The 22,001-nt window shown below is 45.4% G+C and overlaps 1 protein-coding gene across 1 annotated transcript in view; it reads right to left on the minus strand.

Moving 5' to 3' along the window:
* Nucleotides 1-4,584: 4,584 nt before the first annotated feature.
* The window catches only part of MRPS28 (mitochondrial ribosomal protein S28), a 95,724-nt gene continuing 78,307 nt past the window's right edge, over nt 4,585-22,001 (minus strand). The window contains exon 3 of the mRNA XM_088471569.1: nt 4,585-4,759. Coding sequence (XP_088327695.1) covers nt 4,633-4,759 — 127 coding nt within the window. The 3' untranslated portion in view covers nt 4,585-4,632. The remainder of the gene's footprint in view (nt 4,760-22,001) is intronic.

Consider the following 22,001-nt stretch of genomic DNA (forward strand, 5'->3'; position numbering starts at 1 on the left):
TGCCACGGCTGTGGCTGACTATACTCAGCCGAGTGCAATCCTCCCCTCCAGCAGCTCTTATGAGGTACACAGAAGCGTTCATGCGGTCATCAGCTGGATCATCAGAGTGCTGCACAGGTCGTTTCCCAAATGGAGCAGCAGCGCTGTGAACGGGTATGAAGAAGACCTACCCCACGTTAGGTTGGCACATACACAGCATAGTTCAATGCCTGGGGTGCAAATCTCGTGTATCCCCAGTTAGAAATAGAGTGCACTCACCAGGGTCTTTATCAGGATGCGTTTATTACAGAAATCACAGTCTAGTCAACACTTCAGTTAAGGACTGACCTTCCTCAGGACATTAGGCACACCCAAAGAGGAGGATAAGAGAAACTTACACCCTAGTGTGACTTACCTCCTAATATACCAGTGTCAATCAATCAAGGAACCCACCTGGGACGCCACCAGAACTGATGTCATCAATGTCATCACATGCTCTATTGTGTAACGCTTAAGTCTAGACTATACAGGGCTGATGGCCCTGTGACGTCACACCCACGTGACTAGGTCTGAAAGGGGGAGGGGCGGGGATGGTAACGGGAGACCAAAACTGTCCCCTCGCGGGCTCGCTACGCTTCGGGCACGGTGGCTCGCTGCGCTCGCCACAAATATATATTCCCCCTCTATGCCCTAGTGGATGGTAACGCAGGAGCGGTCCAGCCTCCTGCAGCGGTCACGTGGTGTCTACGTCACAGAGGTCCTTTCTCCAACTTGGAAATAGCAGCAACCATTGTGTAACTGTAACTTCTATATTGTACACTTTACAAATGTACAATTGGTCCAGATATAATGAAATATAAAGAGGGATTCATTTCTGTGTTAGAATGTTAAATCTCATGGCCACCACGGAGTGGGATCTATGTTGGGTTTGTAGTCCATTGTGTAAAGCAAATCCGGAAGTACCTGCTAATCTGCGACGGGACCCGACAACAGGACAAACTGTTGGCAATATTAAGGGCCAACACCCTTCTATAGTCGCGGCTCACTTATGGTTTGCGTTCCACTGAAACAAAAAACAAGAAGTGCCGCTACTCAACACCAGGGCCTGTCCGCAACATAAACTATTTACAGTATCGAGGGACAACCCCTTTCTTATATTGGGACAACATAATCTGCAGAACAAGCAGCATAAGAGTAAATAACGTGGCCATGAAGAGCACGAATGAAAGTGTATGTTCTGAGGCTCGGAAGCATGAGACCAACAGTTAATTAATCACATCATGCAATCCAAGGGGCGCCAATGGTGTAGGTGATGTCCTGGGGAAGATCTGTCCTTGTCCAAAACATCGACAATACTGTCATGTGATATCGACGTGAGTAATAAGATGAAACCGACCCCCTGGTGAGTGCAGTCTGGAATATTAAACATATAAGAGACATTTTTAGTTAACCCAACTTTCAAAACAGCAGGCAGGGCTTAATGACATCACCATGTCTCCAGCAAATGCATCACCAAACCCTGCTCCCACAGCATTCAATTAGAGGAAGGGTATCATTGAAGGTGTTAAATATTTGTATATTGTAGTTAAAACTTTCCCTTTAGATTCAGAAGAACTACTTAAAGGGCAGATAAGAATTATCTGAATTACTACTAGCTCCCTACACTTATCATCTTCTACAATGAGTTAATAAGAATTGTAATTTCCCAAACTTACTTTGTTTTAACACTATACATATTACATGTTTGACAACTATCTGCCATTTCAGACATGAGAAGGCTTTAAAATAAAACACACAAAAAACGTCATTCCTCCCTTGATTTCTTACCTAATATTTGGTTTTCCGTCACTTTGGTTTGCAATAAGGTTCTTCCTGTGTCATTCAATACTATGCTTGATGTTACATTGATTTTTTTTCCATATTGACAGATACTATACCTTCCCAATGACTGAATTCCCAAGGACATTGGAGCATAGTAATTCCTAGCTTACATTGATCTGGCTATCAGATACCTAGTCATTTTCTTAACAACACAATTAGCTAGAGATGGGTTTATTACACACTGAAAAAACCCAAAGGCGGTCTATGGTTGCAGGCGTCATGAGGTTTACCATAACCTAACTAAGACTGTCCACCTGGAATTTCCTCCTCCAATTGCATTTACACACAATTCCAGACCTTTAATAACGTGTATATAGTATGGTTTGTCTAGATTGGCAATTAGCTACAATATATTAGGTATGAACTAGGCATTTGAGTAAAAAAAGAAATCAGTTTATGATTAAATAACATGGAATGTAAGAAGCTTCACATATCAGATACGTTGGTATTAAATTCTAATAAATTGTTACGCTCACTAAAGGACTGTGCACTAAAGGAGCCTTGCAGACGATGAAGTCAATTTTTATCTACACTGAAAGTCAATGTAGGAAGTAACTATAAAAGACTGGGTACACACTGTATGATGTATCGCACAAAAATTCGGAATGATATATTGTTTACATCATATAGTGTGTACGCCCGATCCTGCACGCTCCCGATGGACGTTCATCGCATCTGCCATCCGGTGTTCTGCACGGCAATAGGCCGATGCAAACAACAACGCAGTGCAGGCATGCAGCATGTAATGATACATCACGCCATCGTAGGCTGGATCGTACAGTTTGCATGAGATGTACCGCTACATTGCATCGCATCGTCGCACAACGTATAGAGGTTGAGTCTCAGATATCCAAAATGCTTGGGACCAGCGGTATTTTGGATATCGGATTATTCCGTATTTTGGAATATTTGCATACCATAATGAGATATCTTGGGAATGGGACCCAAATATACACACAGAATGCATTTATGTGTTATATACACCTTATACACACAGCCTGCAGGTCATTTTATACAATATTTTCAATAATTTTGTGGCTAAAACAAAGTTTGTGTACATACATGAAATTAATTTATGCTTCATATACACCTTATACACACAGCCTGAAAGTAATTGTATACCACATTTGTAATAATTTGTGCCTTAGACAAAGTTTGTGTACAGTGAACCATCAAAAATCAAAGGTTGCATTATCTCAGTCATGCCAAAAATATTCCGTATTTCGGAATATTTGGATATGGGAGACTCAACCTGTACTGTGTACCCACCTTAAGGTGCATACCGCTCTTAATTCCACAACTTTGGAAAAAGCTATAACAAGTAGTGATGTAGTATAATCTGGTTTAATATAGAATACTAATATACTAATATTTTGTTTTGTAATGGAAAGTACAAAACAAAGGTGCATCTGACCACTCTTCCATTTATACAATTACAGCTAGAACTAATGCTACTAAAAAATGAATACAAAATTGTTCTATCATATGTATTTTTTTTTGTTTCTGCCGAAAATGCATCTAAGTGGCAATGCGATGTGACTAGGACGCACCAGGAGACACTGTGGATTAATTCGATATGTGACACTTGTATATCTGTGTGCGATTGAAACTGTAAAAAGAACTTGGCGTGAAAAAAAGCTGCACTTCAGATTGAGATGTACATCTTTGTGACACTAGTACAAGTGTCACATATTAAATTAATTAGCGCAGTCTCCTGGGACGACCTAATCACGTCGCATTGCCGGCAAAAAAAAAAAAAAAAAAAAGACGCAAAAAGGTCGCCCAACGCCGAGCGGGGCTTTTGGCATTAATGCAGCAAAGATGTGTAAGGAAACATCTGTAGATTTAATTTATCTACAACATACTGCTGCTGGAGAGGAAATGTAGTTTTCGTTGAGTCTACAATACACCACAGCTATTTTGCTCATATTTGTAGCTACTCTGGTGGAAAATATATCAAACCTTCTATAGAGTGGACACGTGACCATAGCAACCAATCAGCGCCTAACCTATCATTTCATAGAATGTACTTGATAAATGCTAGCTTGAAGCTGATTGGTTGCTAACTTGCTATGGACAACCTCTTTAGGTTTGATATATTTGCCCCTCAGTCTGAACCAAAGTCTAGTGTCAGATTAGCTTAATGTACCCTCTAGGTTTTCTAGCCAAATAAAGCACACTCTGTAGCTCATTTCATCGCACACCAATGACTAGATAACGCTGTTTCCTGGTTCCATAACTTCGGTGTTCTCACAGCAATCGCTCGTGTGTGACAGAGCAGCAGCATTCCCCAGCTGAGTGCTGCGTGACCCTAAATGCCTGCGACTGCTGCTGAATGCCAAACATACACAGATTTCCAAGAAAAAGATCATTAAAAAAAAAAGACACTGGGTATAAAGAGGAAAATAAATGATAATCCACGTAGTACCAAAATCATACGTCCGGAGTAAAACGCTCCGCAAAACCCACCAAGTGTCCAGGATGTCTGGGACATTAAACTTGAAGTAAAACATATTTAAATAGTTGAAGTCTATCAGGGAAAGAGAAAGGAAGAAATGGACGGCACATGTAGAACAGAACATGGATGGGATATGCTCGGAAACTGGGCTGTTGCGCTTGCCTGACCAAACAACATGCATAGTATCACATAACAAGTGATGCTTGCTAGAGGTTTGTTCTCCACAAAAATTACTTTAATAACCATAAAAGACAAGTACAATGGCAGACATTTTCCATACTTTTATGCATTTTATTCAAATGTGGTACTTTGTGTTACAGCAGTCCTAGGAGAACAGCATCTGCCTCCAGCAAGGTTGTATCTGTGTAAGCTCCTAGGAACCTCGACGTCATCTCCAGATCATTCAGTCGCAAACGTACTTTTGTGCCTTTTTGGTATTTTCTGGAAAGACAGTAAAGGAAATTCATATTTAGGACATGGTGACTCACTAAAGAGAAAAAGCTGCCCTGAAAGTAGATATTAAAAAAAGTGTGAAAAATTAGCCAAAATGAATAAAGTACTTCCCCATTTATACTCATTCCAGGAAACACAGGATATCACAGCACGCCAGCCATTAATATTCATACACGTTAACATTTCTAGTGGAGAACATTATATCCCAACTTGGTAACAAAGCTGTATACAGGTGCATTATTGCAAAGTATTATTATATTAATTATTATTTATACAAATTTTCTTTAGTTACATTTCGCCTGCATTATATTTAAAACCACTAAATCCAGCTGGTGTCCGCACAATTCTTGTCCGGGAGCTACTGGATTACTGTACTTCCCCGACGGCCACTATTTGCCGCGAGAATGCCTGGTGTCAGCCATGCTATGCTGCAGCTCCCGAGCTAAGTGCCGGGCGCGATGCAGCTGTCGGGTGGCGACTAGCCTCAAAGCCCTATTTCACACAGATTTCAGATCTTACCTTAAGTGTTTGTGCACTGAAATCCACGATAAGTGTAGCCTCGGGGCTAGTTGCAGGCAGTAATTGAACAGCACACACCCCTCCAAAGGTGCGAAAAGAAAACCGCATTAAGTAGAGCTTTAAGATTAGTTATGATCTGACAGCTGCATCGTGCCCGGAAGCTGCAGCATAACATGGCTAACACTGGGCATTACCGTTTGAAATTGCGCCCGTTGTGGAGAGGCCGGGAGCTCAATTCCAGAGTGAGAATTAAATTGCCCCATCTGTGTCAAGTAGCTGCTGTGCTTTGAGGATGTCTAACTGTTAAGGCTTTATGCAGCTAGGCCTCAAAACAAATTAAAAGGATAGAGATCATGTTCCAATTCTGGATTTCTAGCATAGAACTGACCACATGGGGAAGTTGACTTGGGCCCGATTCAGGTTGGATCGCAGCTGCGATTATGCACGCAGTCTCACTGCGATGATATGCTAATCCACTGCGATCACTGTGCCGTTGCACCACAACATAAGGACGCTCACCTTACTTTGAAATGTCTCAGACATCATTCATAAAAATATATTATATATACAAAGAAGCATCAACATTGATAATACAACAGTTTGGGTTTGCTATAGTTCATACACATTTTACTTTTACCCTGATGTGGAAGCAAACATGCAGAACTGTAGCAGAACATTAATTTTAAAGTTCTATTGACTTTTTGGAGATGTCACATGCACATAGATGTACCAGTGAACAATTATTATTTATTATCAGCTAAACTTTGCCTAGGGCAGTGTTTTACTATATATATATCCACTCCTATATTTGGGATCTGTTGTAACAGGCTTCTCATTTTTCTACATTGGTTCATTGGCTTGCACCTAATTATACTCCTTGAACACCTCTCCTCCGCTAGACTCCCTTCAACACTTTATTGTGGGAAGAGATCATTTCCCATGCAATTATTTATTTTTAACTCCCTCCTACCATGAGGTTCATTTAAGAGGATCTGTTTTTTCCATATTAGACCCACAATTTTAATACTACACAACTTCATTTTCCATCAGGAGGGAACCAATAGGAACGGTCTGGGCTCATACAAAAAGTACCAAAACTGCAACGGTTACTAAAAAATAAAAACATAATATGTACGCAGTCCAGACTGACCCTGACGCCCAAATGTAATAGCTTGCGAGTTGCAGGCGCCAGCGTGATTTCTGCGATGTAGCCTGTAGATTTGAAGCACTGATCATAAAAAAAGGCAAAACCAGCGGATTTGTGTGATTTGATTTCAAGTGGCAATAATTTCAAAAGGCGAAAACCAATTATTGCAGCATTAAATAATCGAAAATTGTACCGATGCCTGCAACTCGCAGGCTATAATATTTGGACTGAATTGTAATTGACCTAAATTATTTAAAAGTACACCGATATTTCTGCTGGCTCAAGAGTGACAGACAGGCAGGAATGAAACCTTTATGGCAATATATCAAAAAGCACCAAAGTGTACGGAGTAAAATGCAACAGCAATAGGATAACCACAAGTGTATCACCCAACTTAGTACTATAGGGCCGTATTCAATTGCAGGCGAAAAGTTCTCGCCGATTACCTCATTTTGCCTGTCGGAAACTTTCCGCCCAATTCAATTGCATTGACTTTTCATCTCAGCGGAAAGTCAATGCATTCAGATAGGCGGAAAAGATTTGCCTCTGAAAGGAGGCGGAAAAAAGTGCAGTTTTGGGGTTTTGTGGTGCAAAGTGCAGTGTTAGGACAGTCCACCAAAGGTAAACGGTGTCAAAAAAAAGTTTTAAAAAATCCATTAGAACACCCCCAAAAAGTACTTTAGTTTTGGGGGCAAAAAAGTGCAAAGTTGGGGGACAAGCATAAAAACTAGCGAAATAGACTCCAGGGTGGTCCCCAAGTATGCCCCAGGTGTTTTTTTTTCTTTGCAGGTGTTTGCGGCCAGTGGTTTTTCCATGATTTTTAAAACTTCACTTTAGCAACTTTTAAATATGCTAGCCCCCATTTTCAGGTACCCCAAATTTACTGGGACTAGTTACTTTGAGGAAAAAATATTGTTAAATGTTATTCTTCACACCCCTTATGCAAATACACTAAATAGCACCTATAGAGACCAATTAAGTACCCCAAATACCTTCAGCAGGGCCATTCGGGGGTATCCATAGTGATCCCCCATGTCAGTGCATCTTTTGGGGGGTGTCAGGCTGATTTCCCCAAATCTGACAGAACTTTTCGCCGGGATGCACTCTTGCGTCCTTTGCAATTGATTAGGGCGAATGGTGGGGTCAAGTGCGATACTTTTCCGGAGGCAAAAACTGGCGATGATGGCGAAAAGTCCAGGCATGCAAAAAGTTCGGGACTTTTCAGTGGAAATTGAATACGGTGTAAACATCAGAATTTTTAAAGTTGCCTTAATGCTGAGTTTTAAATGAAAATCAGAGACATCAGTTTGACATGTCTAGGTCAGTTTGTAAAAGGTCTATTTGCATAGAGTCTAAGCACCTTATTGCATTCAGTGTATCACTTCTTGCTCCGGGAGTGCTTCTATTTATTAACCAATCAGATCATCAGCATGGTCACAGTAGCAGGAGGGGAGTCGGATCTTGTGGGAGGTAGTGTTCTGTCCATGCATGCCACCTTGTGCATAACTTGCAGTGTGCCCATTCCCCATTTATACATTTGGTTTCCTATTCCTCATCATCAGTGCACCTATACAGATGCAAAGGGTTGGGTACGGGATCCCTGACAGGAATGCAGACACCTGTTGGTAAGTATCCTAACCTTACCCCTAACCTTCCCTCCCCTGCCCCCTAAACCTAACCTGCCCCCCAGTGCCTAACCCTCTCCCTAACCCCAATACTTACCGCCGGGATTCTGACTGGTTTCGGGATTCTGGCACCGGCATTGTGAGCGCCTTCATCCCAGCTGTCGAGATTTCAACTACCTCCTGATGCAAGTTACATCTGGAAATAGGCATAGCTACAATTACATCCATCTGATATACAAGCCCTCACCGAGCTGTGCCTATATGCCAGTTACACCTCATTGGTTGCAATGTGTACGACTCTACTCTATCCATACTTCCGTGCGCACACTTCCGGGGTACACAAAGTGGGCATTCATGAAAGATACCATCCGCAAACAGCCGTATACTCAACTCTGCACCAGGCTAAATGCCAGAATAAGAATACAGCCTGAAACTAGCCATTACAATATAGCGTTTTAAAACTATAACAGCGTCTCTATTCAAGGACAGAACAGTATAAGATCAGGCCCCATAGCAAAATGTGGTGCCCTCCACTCAGCTCTCAACTGATAATCGCAGCACACAGGAAGCTTTCTCTCACTAGCCACCATACTTGCAGCTACTGTAGTTGGCAAAAAAACCCCAAAACCAGTAGCTGTTAAGGGGCCTATCCATTAGCAGATCTTTCTGAAAGACAAACGATTTATCTTTTGAACATTCCTGGGGCTGCTGTGACAGATATCGGTCATGTACATGACAGATTTTTGCAAACGACGACCGATTTTGCATGACATCATTCTGGGAGTGGATTTTTTTGTATGTTTCTGTTCATTTTCATAAAAAAAATCAGATCTATTTCTAATAAACGATAATTGACCAACATGTTGGAGAGACAAAAGACCCAATTTGTCGGCCGCGGTAGTGCGCATTTTTATCGTTCAGAGCCTACCCATTAGCAGATAAATTTGAACGATGAACGATTCAGTCGTTCAATCTATCTACTAATGGATTTGGCCCCTTTAGACCTGGGTTACTTCGTACAAGCAATACTTTTACTTTTGAATTAAGTATTAGGTATACTGTCCCTTTGATAAACTGTTTAGCACTTTGAAGCAATCTGATAATCGTGATTTTCCCTGCCAACTACCCTATGACATGTTGAGGGTTGATAAAACCACACAAATGTGGGCCTAAAACAACTGGGAATGGGAGAAAGGTTTTAGCAGATACATTCAGAAAAGGATTTTGTTTTCTTTCATCTACTTACTCAACTGTAAAATATTTGCCTCCAAAATCCAATGATCAAAACAGGGCTGTTTTGCTGCAAAACGCAATTCAGGAACATGAATGTCAATTATGCTCACATCTCCCATCAGAATGTACATTTCACCGGGAGCTGATCAAAGTGATGCTTAGCGCGCTCCTTTTGATCCACAAACAAGGAATAACATGCAACAGAGTGTACATTAAGGGATTATTCAACACCCTGGAGTCTTACTGCACTTATACGTTGATCTTACAGAAAGCATGCATATTGCTTTGAAAACATAAATATTAACTTTTGATCTCTTTGCCCCTCTTGTCAAAGTGGTGCATGGAGCAGACCACTATGTATTTGCTATCCCACACTGCAATTCCCACCATAGTATGTCTGGCTACAGTATATATCCTGACACCTCACAGTATTTTCTAACATTGTCTGCTAAAATTTCCCGTGCAGAAACACATCCTATTTGTTAAACACCTTTATATATACTTAAATACCCATTTATATCTAGGATATACCATATGAAAACAAAAAATAACCACAGCCAGAGAACAGAGCGAGTGTGAGCATCTAGAACTGCCATTCATTCACCAGACAGCCAGTGACTGAGGGAGAGCATGCGTGCACCAGATAGTCAGCGACAGAGGAACAGCATGCGCGCACCAGACAGCCAGTGACTGAAGAACAGCATGCGCGCACCAGATAGTCAGCGACTGAGGAACAGCATGCGCGCACCAGACAGCCAGTGACTGAAGAACAGCATGCGCACCAGATAGTCAGTGACTGAAGAACAGCATGCGCACCAGATAGTCAGTGACTGAGGGAGAGCATGCGCGCACCAGACAGCCAGTGACTGAGGAACAGCATGCGCGCACCAGACAGCCAGTGACTGAGGAACAGCATGCGCGCACCAGACAGCCAGTGACTGAAGAACAGCATGCGCGCACCAGATAGTCAGCGACTGAGGAACAGCATGCGCGCACCAGACAGCCAGTGACTGAAGAACAGCATGCGCGCACCAGATAGCCAGCAATTGAGGAACAGCATGCGCACAGCAGATAGCCAGTGACTGAGGGAGAGCATGCGCGCCCCAGACAGCCAGCAACAGAGGGAGAGCATGCAAGTACCAGACAGCCAGTGACTGAGGAACAGCATGCATGCACTAGGCAGCCAGCAACTGAGGGAGAGCATGCATGCACCAGATAGTCAGCGACTGAGGAATAGCATGCGTGCGCCAGGCAGCCAGCCAGCGACTGAGGGAGAGCATGTGTGCACCAGGCAGCCAGCATGCACCAGACAGCCAGCGACTGAGGGACAGCATACGCGCACCAGACAGCTAGCGACTGAGGGAGAGCATCTGCGCACCAAACAGCCAGCAAACACCAGGCAGCCAGCGACTGAGGGAGAGCATGCGCGCACCAGACAGCTAGCGACTGAGGGAGAGCATGCGCGCACCAGACAGCCAGCGACTGAGGGAGAGCATGCGCGCACCAGACAGCCAGCAACAGAGGAACAGCATGCGCGCACCAGACAGCTAGCGACTGAGGGAGAGCATGCGCGCACCAGACAGCCAGCGACTGAGGGAGAGCATGCGCGCACCAGACAGCCAGCAACAGAGGAACAGCATGCGCGCACCAGACAGCCAGTGACTGAAGAACAGCATGCGCGCACCAGATACTCAGCAATTGAGGAACAGCATGCGCGCACCAGATAGCCAGTGACTGAGGGAGAGCATGCGCGCACCAGACAGCCAGTGACTGAGGAACAGCATGCGCGCACCAGACAGCCAGTGACTGAGGAACAGCATGCGCGCACCAGACAGCCAGTGACTGAGGAACAGCATGCGCGCACCAGACAGCCAGTGACTGAGGAACAGCATGCGCGCACCAGACAGCCAGTGACTGAGGAACAGCATGCGCGCACCAGACAGCCAGTGACTGAAAAACAGCATGCACGCACCAGATAGTCAGCAATTGAGGAACAGCATGCGCACACCAGATAGCCAGTGACTGAGGGAGAGCATGCGCGCACCAGACAGCCAGTGACTGAGGGAGAGCATGCGCGCACCAGACAGCCAGTGACTGAGGAACAGCATGCGCGCACCAGATAGTCAGCAACAGAGAGCATGCAAGTACCAGACAGCCAGTGACTGAGGAACAGCATGCGTGCACTAGGCAGCCAGCAACTGAGGGAGAGCATGCATGCACCAGATAGTCAGCGACTGAGGAATAGCATGCGTGTGCCAGGCAGCCAGCCAGCGACTGAGGGAGAGCATGTGTGCACCAGGCAGGCAGCCAGCGACTGAGGGAGAGCATGTGTGCACCAAGCAGCCAGCATGCACCAGACAGCCAGCGACTGAGGGACAGCATACGCGCACCAGACAGCTAGCGACTGAGGGAGAGCATCTGCGCACCAAACAGCCAGCAAACACCAGGCAACCAACGACTGAGGGAGAGCATGCGCGCACCAGACAGCCAGCGACTGAGGGAGAGCATGCGCGCACCAGACAGCCAGTGACTGAGGAACAGCATGCGTGCACTAGGCAGCCAGTAACTGAGGGAGAGCATGCGTGCACCAGATAGTCAGCGACTGAGGAACAGCATGCGTGTGCCAGGCAGCCAGCCACTGAGGAATAGCATGCACGCACCAGACAGCCAGCAACTGAGGGAGAGCATGCGTGCACCAGATAGTCAGCGACTGAGGAATAGTATGCGTTCGCCAGGCAGACAGCCAGCGACTGAGAAAAAGCATGCGTGCGCCAGGCAGCCAGCGACTGAGGGAGAGCATGCTTGCACTAGGCAGCCAGCGACTGAGGGAGAGCATGCGTGCACTAGGCAGCCAGCGACTGAGGGAGAGCATGCGTGCACTAGGCAGCCAGCGACTGAGGGAGAGCATGCGTGCACTAGGCAGCCAGCGACTGAGGGAGAGCATGCGTGCACTAGGCAGCCAGCGACTGAGGGAGAGCATGCGTGCACTAGGCAGCCAGCGACTGAGGGAGAGCATGCGTGCACTAGGCAGCCAGCGACTGAGGGAGAGCATGCGTGCACTAGGCAGCCAGCGACTGAGGGAGAGCATGCGTGCGCCAGGCAGCCAGCGACTGAGGGAGAGCATGCGTGCGCCAGGCAGCCAGCGACTGAGGGAGAGCATGTGTGCGCCAGGTAGCCAACGACTGAGGGAGAGCATGCGTGCACTAGGCAGCCAGCGACTGAGGGAGAGCATGCGTGCACTAGGCAGCCAGCGACTGAGGGAGAGCATGCGTGCACTAGGCAGCCAGCGACTGAGGGAGAGCATGCGTGCACTAGGCAGCCAGCGACTGAGGGAGAGCATGCGTGCACTAGGCAGCCAGCGACTGAGGGAGAGCATGCGTGCACTAGGCAGCCAGCGACTGAGGGAGAGCATGCGTGCACTAGGCAGCCAGTCAGCGACTGAGGAATAGCATGAGTGCACTAGGCAGCCAGCGACTGAGGGAGAGCATGCGTGCACTAGGCAGCCAGCGACTGAGGGAGAGCATGCGTGCGCCAGGCAGCCAGCGACTGAGGGAGAGCATGTGTGCGCCAGGTAGCCAACGACTGAGGGAGAGCATGCGTGCACTAGGCAGTCAGCGACTGAGGGAGAGCATGCGTGCACTAGGCAGCCAGCGACTGAGAAACAGCATGCGTGCGCCAGGCAGCCAGCGACTGAGGGAGAGCATGCGTGCGCCAGGTAGCCAACGACTGAGGGAGAGCATGCGTGCGCCAGGTAGCCAACGACTGAGGGAGAGCATGCGTGCGCCAGGCAGCCAACGACTGAGGGAGAGCATGCGTGCGCTAGGCAGCCAACGACTGAGGGAGAGCATGCGTGCCCTAGGCAGCCAGCGACTGAGGGAGAGCATGAGTGCACTAGGCAGCCAGCGACTGAGGAATAGCATGCGTGCGCCAGGTAGCCAGCAACTGAGGGAGAGCATGAGTGCACTAGGCAGCCAGCAATAGAGGGACAGCTCTTGCACCAGGCAGCCAGCAATAGAGGGACAGCTCCCGCACCAGGTAGCCAGCAACAAGTAAAGCGTGCGTGTGCCAGACAGAGAGAGAGTGCACGTGCCAGGCTGACAGCAACAGAGAAAGGGGGCGCGCCAAGTGGTGAGCAACAGAGAGAGCATGTACCAGAGAAAAGCTCATACTAGGACACAGAAAAAAAGTGTGTGCGTTTGTGTGTGCGCAAGCAGTCAGGATGTCTTGCAGCAAGATGGTACAGACGGAGTCACCTGCATATCACATTACAAATGTTTTGATCAGCAATTTAAGTGCGTAAATAATGACCCCTTGCTGGTAAAAGGTGTGAAATGTACACTGTACACTGAGAAAGATGTGCAGGTGTTCTAAGCTCTGTGAGGACAGGTTTTATGGTCTAAACCAACCTTTACAACACAACCGAATCAAGATTTTTCAGTTCATACATCTTAAGGGGCCTATCCATTACCCGACTTTGTGAACAATGCGACCAAAACCAGAAGGTTTTGGTCGCATTGTTCACAAAGTCGGGTAATGGACAGCCGACAAGGACCAGCAATGCGCGTGCACGCTAGGGGAATCGGTATGAAATACCGCCGGCCGCATGGTTCGATTCCCGGCAGCCCGACAGATGAACAGATCCCGACAGCGCTGGAAATCCCGATCGTTCCTAGGAAAGTATAAACTAACCTAACCTACCCCTTGACCCTAACCCTCCCTTAGGGGTGCCTAACCCTAACCTCCCCAAGTGCCTAAACCTAATCCCCTCTCTAAGTGCCTAAACCTAATCCCCTCTCTAAGTGCCTAAGCCTAACCCCCCCTTCCCCACTGCCTAAACCTAAGTCCCCCGAAGGGGGATACCTAACCCTAACCTCCCCCCGGGGTGCCTAACCCTAACCTCCCCCCGGGGTGCCTAACCCTAACCCTCCCCCTAGCCTAACCCTAACCTCCCGGGAGGGTGCCTAATCCTAAGTCCCCCCCCCCGGGAGCCCTAAACCTAACCCTCCCCCTCCCCGCGGCTGACCCCACGCGGCGCCCGGCACCCCTTCGATTGGGATGCCGGGCGACGGTCTCCCGGCGTTGGTGAAATGAGCGGCGTTACATCTAGACGCCGGGCATTTCACCCTCGCCGGGCTATGACAGTCGGGAAGCTGGGTCCTTGCCGTACCTGACTCTCTACTGAACATGCCCGTCAGTGAACGCCGTTGAGTGCGGTGCCCGCACCTTGGCGACCTGAAGGTCTGAACGCTAGACGTTCAGACTTTCAGGTCACCTAATGGATAGGCCCCTTATGTACAAGACAGTTAAAAATAGATCGGTGCTGATTAAAAAAAAAAAGTGGAAGATTAAAGAAAAACATCTCTCTTATTATTTCTGCAAAACTCCGCTCCAAATACCAAGTCACTAACTGCTATTATTCGATAATTAATGTGTGCCCAGTGTTGCAATTCCATTGTTTGGGGCACTCGTTAATCATCTCTCTCTTCGTCCGGGTTTAGTCGTCCTGTCTAAAGTTCTGGATAGGGCGCGCTAACTGTGGTTAGCGCGCCCTAACCAAGGGGTTTCTCACACATTTCTGCTCGCACCCTCCTCGGAGTGCGAGCAGAAATGCCGACGCCAGCGGCTATCGTGCCCTGACGGAGCAACAACTGAATTGCTCCGTCGGGCGTCTTAAAAAAAAAAAAAAAGCCGCCGGTAAAACATTTGAATCAGCCCCCTCATGTCAAATAAATATTTTTGGGTTTATTAGTTCCACTTGCATCACACAGTTTTCTGCAGATTATTGCAGTGAAACACTTTTGCATAACAAATAATCAGCCAGAAATTTCCTAAAACTCAGATTGTAACAAAATAAGAAGGGTGCCCGGCTGCGAAATGGCAGTGACACTTAAATGTTCAACAAGCACTGAAAGTATTTTCCAAATATTGTTGTAACGCCAGCAAAGCGTGACACTCTATGGGTGAAAGTTGCTCTGCCGCCTCCCGGTACCTGCAGGGGAGCTTACGTTCAATGAAAAGAACAGGCAATTACATTGTGATACCAATGCCACAGGCTCTACCTGCTGCTCCTTGTAATTTGAACACAAACTCTCAGATACTTTAATCACCTCTAATCCAATTTATTAAAAGAAATTCTTAAACAGCCCCGTCGCACCTGCATATAAACATATCCTGAAAATCATCATCTTGAAAGGCATTTGACGTCTCTGTCAGGTAATGTGGGATATAAACACTGCCCTGTGTGACAGATGTTCCCTGCAGCTAAAACATTTACGGACAGGAGATCAATCGAGAAAGGTAGCGGGAAGCGGAAATGAGGATACTGCTCACACAGACTCCCATCACACGTTCAGAAGGAAACAGAAATGATAGGTTGCTGTAGGCATGGTAATCATACATAAACCCATCATTATACCCTGGCACCAAAGAACTAATCCTTAGCACAACTCAGCCTGTCCTGCATTTAGAAGGTGGAAGCTTTAAAGCAGGAGATGTTTTGGTTAATAACCCCATGCTGCTTAACAACCAATAAATGTGTTGTGCAGCTTCGGTGATTTATTACACTTGTAGATAACCACTAGGGTGGACTACAGTGATCAGCGGTAAATAACAGAAGACGGAAAGAGCTACAGAGGGACTGAACCTACAGACTAAAGTTCAAACTAGAGCAAGACAAAATTAATTAGGTTTTTTTTTAAGCAACTTTTTTCCTTTTTTTTTGGACATGCTTCTATAGTTAGGGAAAATTGTAGTACAACCTCTTTATAATCTGCGTATACAGGATGTAGTGAGCATCCCGGCAGGCGGGATGCCGCTAGTCTAAATACCGGCTTCGGAATCCCGAAGGTAAGGATCGGGGTTAGGTTTAGGCACTAGGAGTTAGAGTTAGGTAAAAAGGGGGTAGGGTTAGGTTTAGGGTTCGGGTAGGGGGTGGTTAGGTTTAGGGACTAAGCAGGGGGGGGAGTAAGTTCAGGCACCGAGGAGGGTTAGGGTAGGAGTAAGGGTTGGGTGTAGGGAACTTGCCTCCCAGTGCAGGGACTGTGACTGTTGGGATGCTGCTCTCGGTATTCTGACAGCCGGCATCCTAATCTCCAGACCCACTGGATGGATTTTGATGCAGTTTTCACTATTCTATAGAGCATTTGTCGGGGAAGGTTTAGGTGAATGAAACATTAATGTATGACAAAAGGGAGCCAAGTAGTGACGATTTTAGTGACGCAACTCAATGAAAAAAAAAGGACATCTGAGCGCTGTCTTGGCTCACGCTGCCTACACCGTTAAATATATATAACAACGATGGACTTTATTTTATGCTGTGTAGAGATTGATAAGTATGCTAGTCCTTTTTACCGATACAACATTTCAGTTTTTCCCTTTTTTTAATGAAAAAAAATGGTGAGCAACAGAGAGAGGGGGCGCGCCAAGTGGTGAGCAACAGAGAGCGCGTGCCAGAGAACAGCTCCTACCAGGAGACACAGAAAACAAAGTGTGTGTGTTCTTATGCACGGCCAGAGTTTTGCACCTAGCTTTATCAAGCTTGGCATGGTAATGTAGTTTGAGCAGGATTAGGCTTTTGGCTATGTTTGATGCTTGCCATGGAGGTCAACATGGTGCTCACCAAGTAGGCTGATGGGGTCTCTGATTTGAAATTTTTGTTTAAGGAAGTTCACTCAGGTTGTCTTCTATTACCTAAAACTGCACTGATCTGAAGGCACAGGCTAATATCTACCAGTGGGGACAGGCATAGCTCCAATAGAAGAGCAGTGAGTCAGAACAACTGTCACACTGCACCTGCACTAACAAGTTACTAAATTACTCCAAGCACATATGCATATATTCATATGCTATGGTCTCGAATGTTGGTCTGCAATGTAAAATATTAAGGCTGCAGATGTACTTCAAGGTCCATTCTTCAACCCAAGCAATGCAGGTATCCCAGCAAGCATAAAACACATACTAGCCTTAGCAAATTGTACTGAAACAGCAGCGTGGAATAATTCAGCTCAGCCAACTGCGAGCGGTCATCAAGTATGGCGACTGAGAACCCTGCCAGTACTTTGCCACTTTCAGTTTAACTTCGAGCCCAGGCAGTGCTGGGCTCTTCCAGGTAGCTCAGATACTGCCCGGGCCATGACCTACGCCGCCAGCACTTGCTGTTCTGCACTCAGTGATGCCAGAGCCATGCGTGGCTGAGGGACAGGGATGACTGGGAGGTCCCATCTCTGCTACCATATGGTCAGGTAAGTTTTGCGGCGAACTAGGGCAATAATTGAGTTATTTTTGTTTCCTGTGAGGCCAATGTCTTTCATTTTTTTTTTTTTTCGTGGGGGGAGGGGGGTTAATGTCAATGTCTTTTGGTCTAGCCAATCCAATCATCTAAATGTTAACAGTAAAAACAAAATAAAGTTGTGATGAGAAGCTTCTACCAAACGCACTTCTATATCCAACATATCTTTTAAATTGTGATTCTTGGCCTGAAACTTTCTAAAAAAAAAAAAAAAAAGTGATAATAAAATTTATTTAAGGAAACCTTGAGCAAAAATCTCACTAACTAGCCAGTGGAATAAATATGCATTAGAGTTGGGTGCAGATGTGGCCGTCTTTTACTGCAGTCGTGTCTGTGTCTTAAGCAAATACCGCGGCCGAGTTTTACAAAACGGAGATGCCAACTTGCAGCACTTGAATTATAATGCATTGGACGCACCATCAAAACTTGAACCAGCCCTATGGCAGGTGCAGTTCCTCCGTTTGGCCTCCTGTATGAGAGATACAGCATCTTTGCAAGCAGTCGCTTTTAGCACCACACAGTGCCAACTTTACCACCTCCCTGTTATCTCCCAGAGACGCCCACTAACATTCACGGACTTTACCCTACCTCTGAGCGCCGACTATCAGGACGCATGCGCAGTGCGACTCAGAAGTATACGCAGACTTAAAACATCGGCCATTGTCTGCGTATGCTTATTGCGCATTGACTGCGTGCGGTATTGACACTGCGTCCGACACAATGCTTGAGCACAGGTGACTTACTTAGTACCTCAGTCAGTTTGATTTAACCATCTGGCCTAAAGCATGGATATCCTTAAAACCTGGTCTGTAATGCTGGAGCGTGGATTAGATAAATATATTGTGTATTTTTCCAAGAAAAGCCAGATATCCGCAGATTCAGATCTCCAGTGCCAGTTTCCGGTCCACTGATGTCTTAATGAACAACCCAGACAAGAACTTACTAAACCATTGCTATGGGGATCAAATACTACCCCAAGCTTCCTTTTATGCCAAGTCAGAACTGCTATAGGAATCCATTAATTCATATGGGTGCATCAGATGTCTTGTCACCTACACACAGTGGTGGAAGCCATTTTAGGTATTTAACCAAAATGCACCTTGTGGACTCACTAGAAACAATTGCTGTAGATTTAGCTTCAGCTCAAAACATGGCTACCTCCAGCAAATATGATCATCATGGCTCATGTGACTCAAGGTCTATGGGCCATATTCAATTAGGGAGCGAAAAGTCTATGCTGGACTTTTCGCTTCACATCGGAGCTTTTCTGGGGATAAAGTATTGGGCGCGTTCCCGCTTTATCCCCGTATTCAATTTAAAGGGAGCGAAAACGGGACCCAGTGATTTGGATCTACAAAAAAAAAAAAACTGGTATTTTCGTGAAATATGCCTGGGACCCCCCTAAAGATGTCCAGACATGGGGGATCACTATGGGTACCCCCATTTTTGCCTGCTGAAGGAAGTCGGGGTTTGCAATAGCCGCGGCAGGTGCACATTTGCGGCTATAAAGAAGTGGTGAAGAATAGCACTTAGATTTCTTTTGTGGAAAAAAAACTATTCCTATCAAATTTGGGGTACATGAAAATGGGGGTAAGCATATTTTTAAGTGCCTAAAGTGCATTTTGAAAGTTCTTCAAAAATGCACCTGCCGCTAGCACCCACATACTTTTAAACACGTACTGCATACTTGGGAACCCCCCTGAATTAATTTCGTAATTTAAAAATGTGTTTCCCAGATTTTTTTTATTTTTTTTTTAACCCCAAAATTAAAATTATTTTTTTCGGGGTCTCCCTATTTTTTTTGACACAGTCCATTTTTAGGGGCTATTCCCAGGGGTGGAGGCTATTTTTTTTCAAGCCTGCACCCCTAAATCCCAAATCTGCACTTTTTTTCACCATGTTAAACATGGTTAAAAGTTATCCTCGTTTTTTTACAAAGACTTTTTGCACCGGCGAAAAGTCTTTGTAATTGAATACGGGGATAATTAAAACATGCGAAAATGATGTCATCGCTCCCTAATTGAATACGGCCCTAAGTGTAATTAATTGGTTAATGTAAGGGGATGTAGAGAGATTGGTACAGTGTGTTCCTTTCCTAAACAGTTTCTATACAGCAACTTTAAAAATAATTCTCCCATTATTAAAATGTTATGTTACTGTTCATTTATAACAAAATTCCACCTTTTCCTAGCCAATACGCAGCCTGAATAAAGCCAAGACGTTGACCAGATCTATTATTTCTTCCAGTTTAGACTGGAGTGTAATAGTTGAGGCACTACGACCTCATGGGACCGAGCAGTTGCCAAAACAGGCATCTTACTGCATTTATAATGGTCATGATCTAGTGGGCTAAAATAGCCAAGGTGACCCATTAAAAAGCAATCCAAAGAGCATAACCCATTGTATGTATGAGCATGACTCCCTTTCTCACCATCTCCCAAGGTGGCTACAGACTTTCCCACAGTATCGTGTTGCTGGCACAAACACACGCACACAGCCAGCCTAGGTGATAATTCACTCTAAACTTAAACCACTTTTTTTTTTTCAGAACTTCTCCAAACAAGGTATTATCTGCATTTGAAATAGTGGCTGAAATTCTACCGCCTCTCCTGAGAAAAGAACAGGGTGGTTTATTTTATCCCACAAAGGATTCTTGAGATGTATTGACAGTGCAAGCAATCCACAGCCCTCTCGAGGGTGGAAGGGATTGTTAGTGAAGTTTTCTCACAGAAAAATAAAACGGAGGGAAAGTAGTGCATATGAAACTTAGCTTGGCGACATGCATACTTATCCAAACAGACTGACACCCGACAACAACAACGAACTACAGTGCCCAGGACAAAGATGGACTTTCATGGGTAATCAGAACGTAAAACACAAACAAAACATGTTGTATTGTGAGGCGATACATTCTCTACTGCACACTGGGCTCCCATAGGTCCCAGATAGTGGAGCACTGTCTAGACATGAAGCAGCATCCGCACTTGGATTAGAGAGATTGGGGGAGAGAGGGCGGGGGGGGGGGGGGGTTAGTAGTAGTGCACACATCTATTAATCTGCACAACAAAGTAATCAACATTTAAGTGAAGGATATTTAGTTTTCAATCACTATGATAAATCCAAACGGAATGAAGGTTTGACAAAAGGAAAGGGAAGGATGTAGGAGGAAGGAAATGGGGTGGTGAGAGAGTGTTGGGGGTTCAGTATCAAGATATCTTCATGCATACTAAAGTACAAATACAGGGCAATGCCACTTGGTACTGTACAAGATCAATACTCACTTTCTCACTTATCCAGGATAAGAAACAAAAATCAATTTTCCAGTGTTGCAACACAGTGTAGGTACCACCCATGGCCAACACAGCAAGTGCAACTTATATTCATTGCAGGTTACTTTCCTGGGCGACAATTTGGTGTGCAGTATATTAGCTACCTATACGCTGTTGAATACATCAGCAGCACAGATGTTCACGTGGACTAATACTGAAAGCACACCATCTTATTCAATAGGTAGTCAATAGGACTGACAACAAGCACCCAAAAACAAAAAAGACAGGCTACCTACACATTGCATAAACAGCAGTGGCACTTTAACCTGTAACAAGGCCAGAACAGGCATATAATTGGACTAATTTTAGTTTACTTATAATAGTTACAGGATAAAGACGGAAGTAATTAAGAAGAACATAACAAAAACAAGTGTAACCTAGGCCACAAGACATAAAATGGACGGAAAGGGGGAGCAATGACTCCATTCTCCACATTCCCACCCAAGCTGTCCGGTCCACATCAAAGTATTGCAGCCAATGCTAAGAAAAGCTGTGTGTTTTGGGTGCCAAGAAAGCTTAGGACTGTTAGGTCTGAAGTGGGATCATGGAGTAAAACACTTTCATCAACTGCCTTTGATCCTATTTGTTCCACGGATAACTCTCTTCCCATTAGAGAAGTGTGTATCTCACCAGGAGCCGAGTTGTCAGATTTAGGTAAAAAAACCATTATTAAACAGGCGCGAACTTTATTCTTGGCACCAGCATCAAAAGCATAACCATTTGCCACCTACTATATCAAACTCCCTCCCTTTAAAAGAAAAATAATAGAATTATGAAATGTCCAATATTCTACAGAGTACTTCTCCATGTAAAGATGATCTTTACCCACATAACAGAACGGTGATGATCTCCTAGGCTGCTTCACTGCATCTGATGGAGAGCTCAAGATAGAATACAACATGGTACTGGGGGAGAGCAACAAGTGGTTTTGATGGATGTCAGTTTTCTCATTTATGTTCTCCCCCTAAATATCCCTCCATTATAATTCCCTTCACCTGAACTGGTCAACCTTTATACCGTTACTAATTTCTGACTACTGTCCTCTATAATTGATATCTTCCCACACAGCCATTTCTTACAATTCATGCCT

The sequence above is a fragment of the Taudactylus pleione genome, unplaced genomic scaffold, assembly GCF_031769625.1.
Source record: "Taudactylus pleione unplaced genomic scaffold, aTauple2 ptg000114l, whole genome shotgun sequence".
NCBI lineage: Eukaryota > Metazoa > Chordata > Amphibia > Anura > Myobatrachidae > Taudactylus > Taudactylus pleione.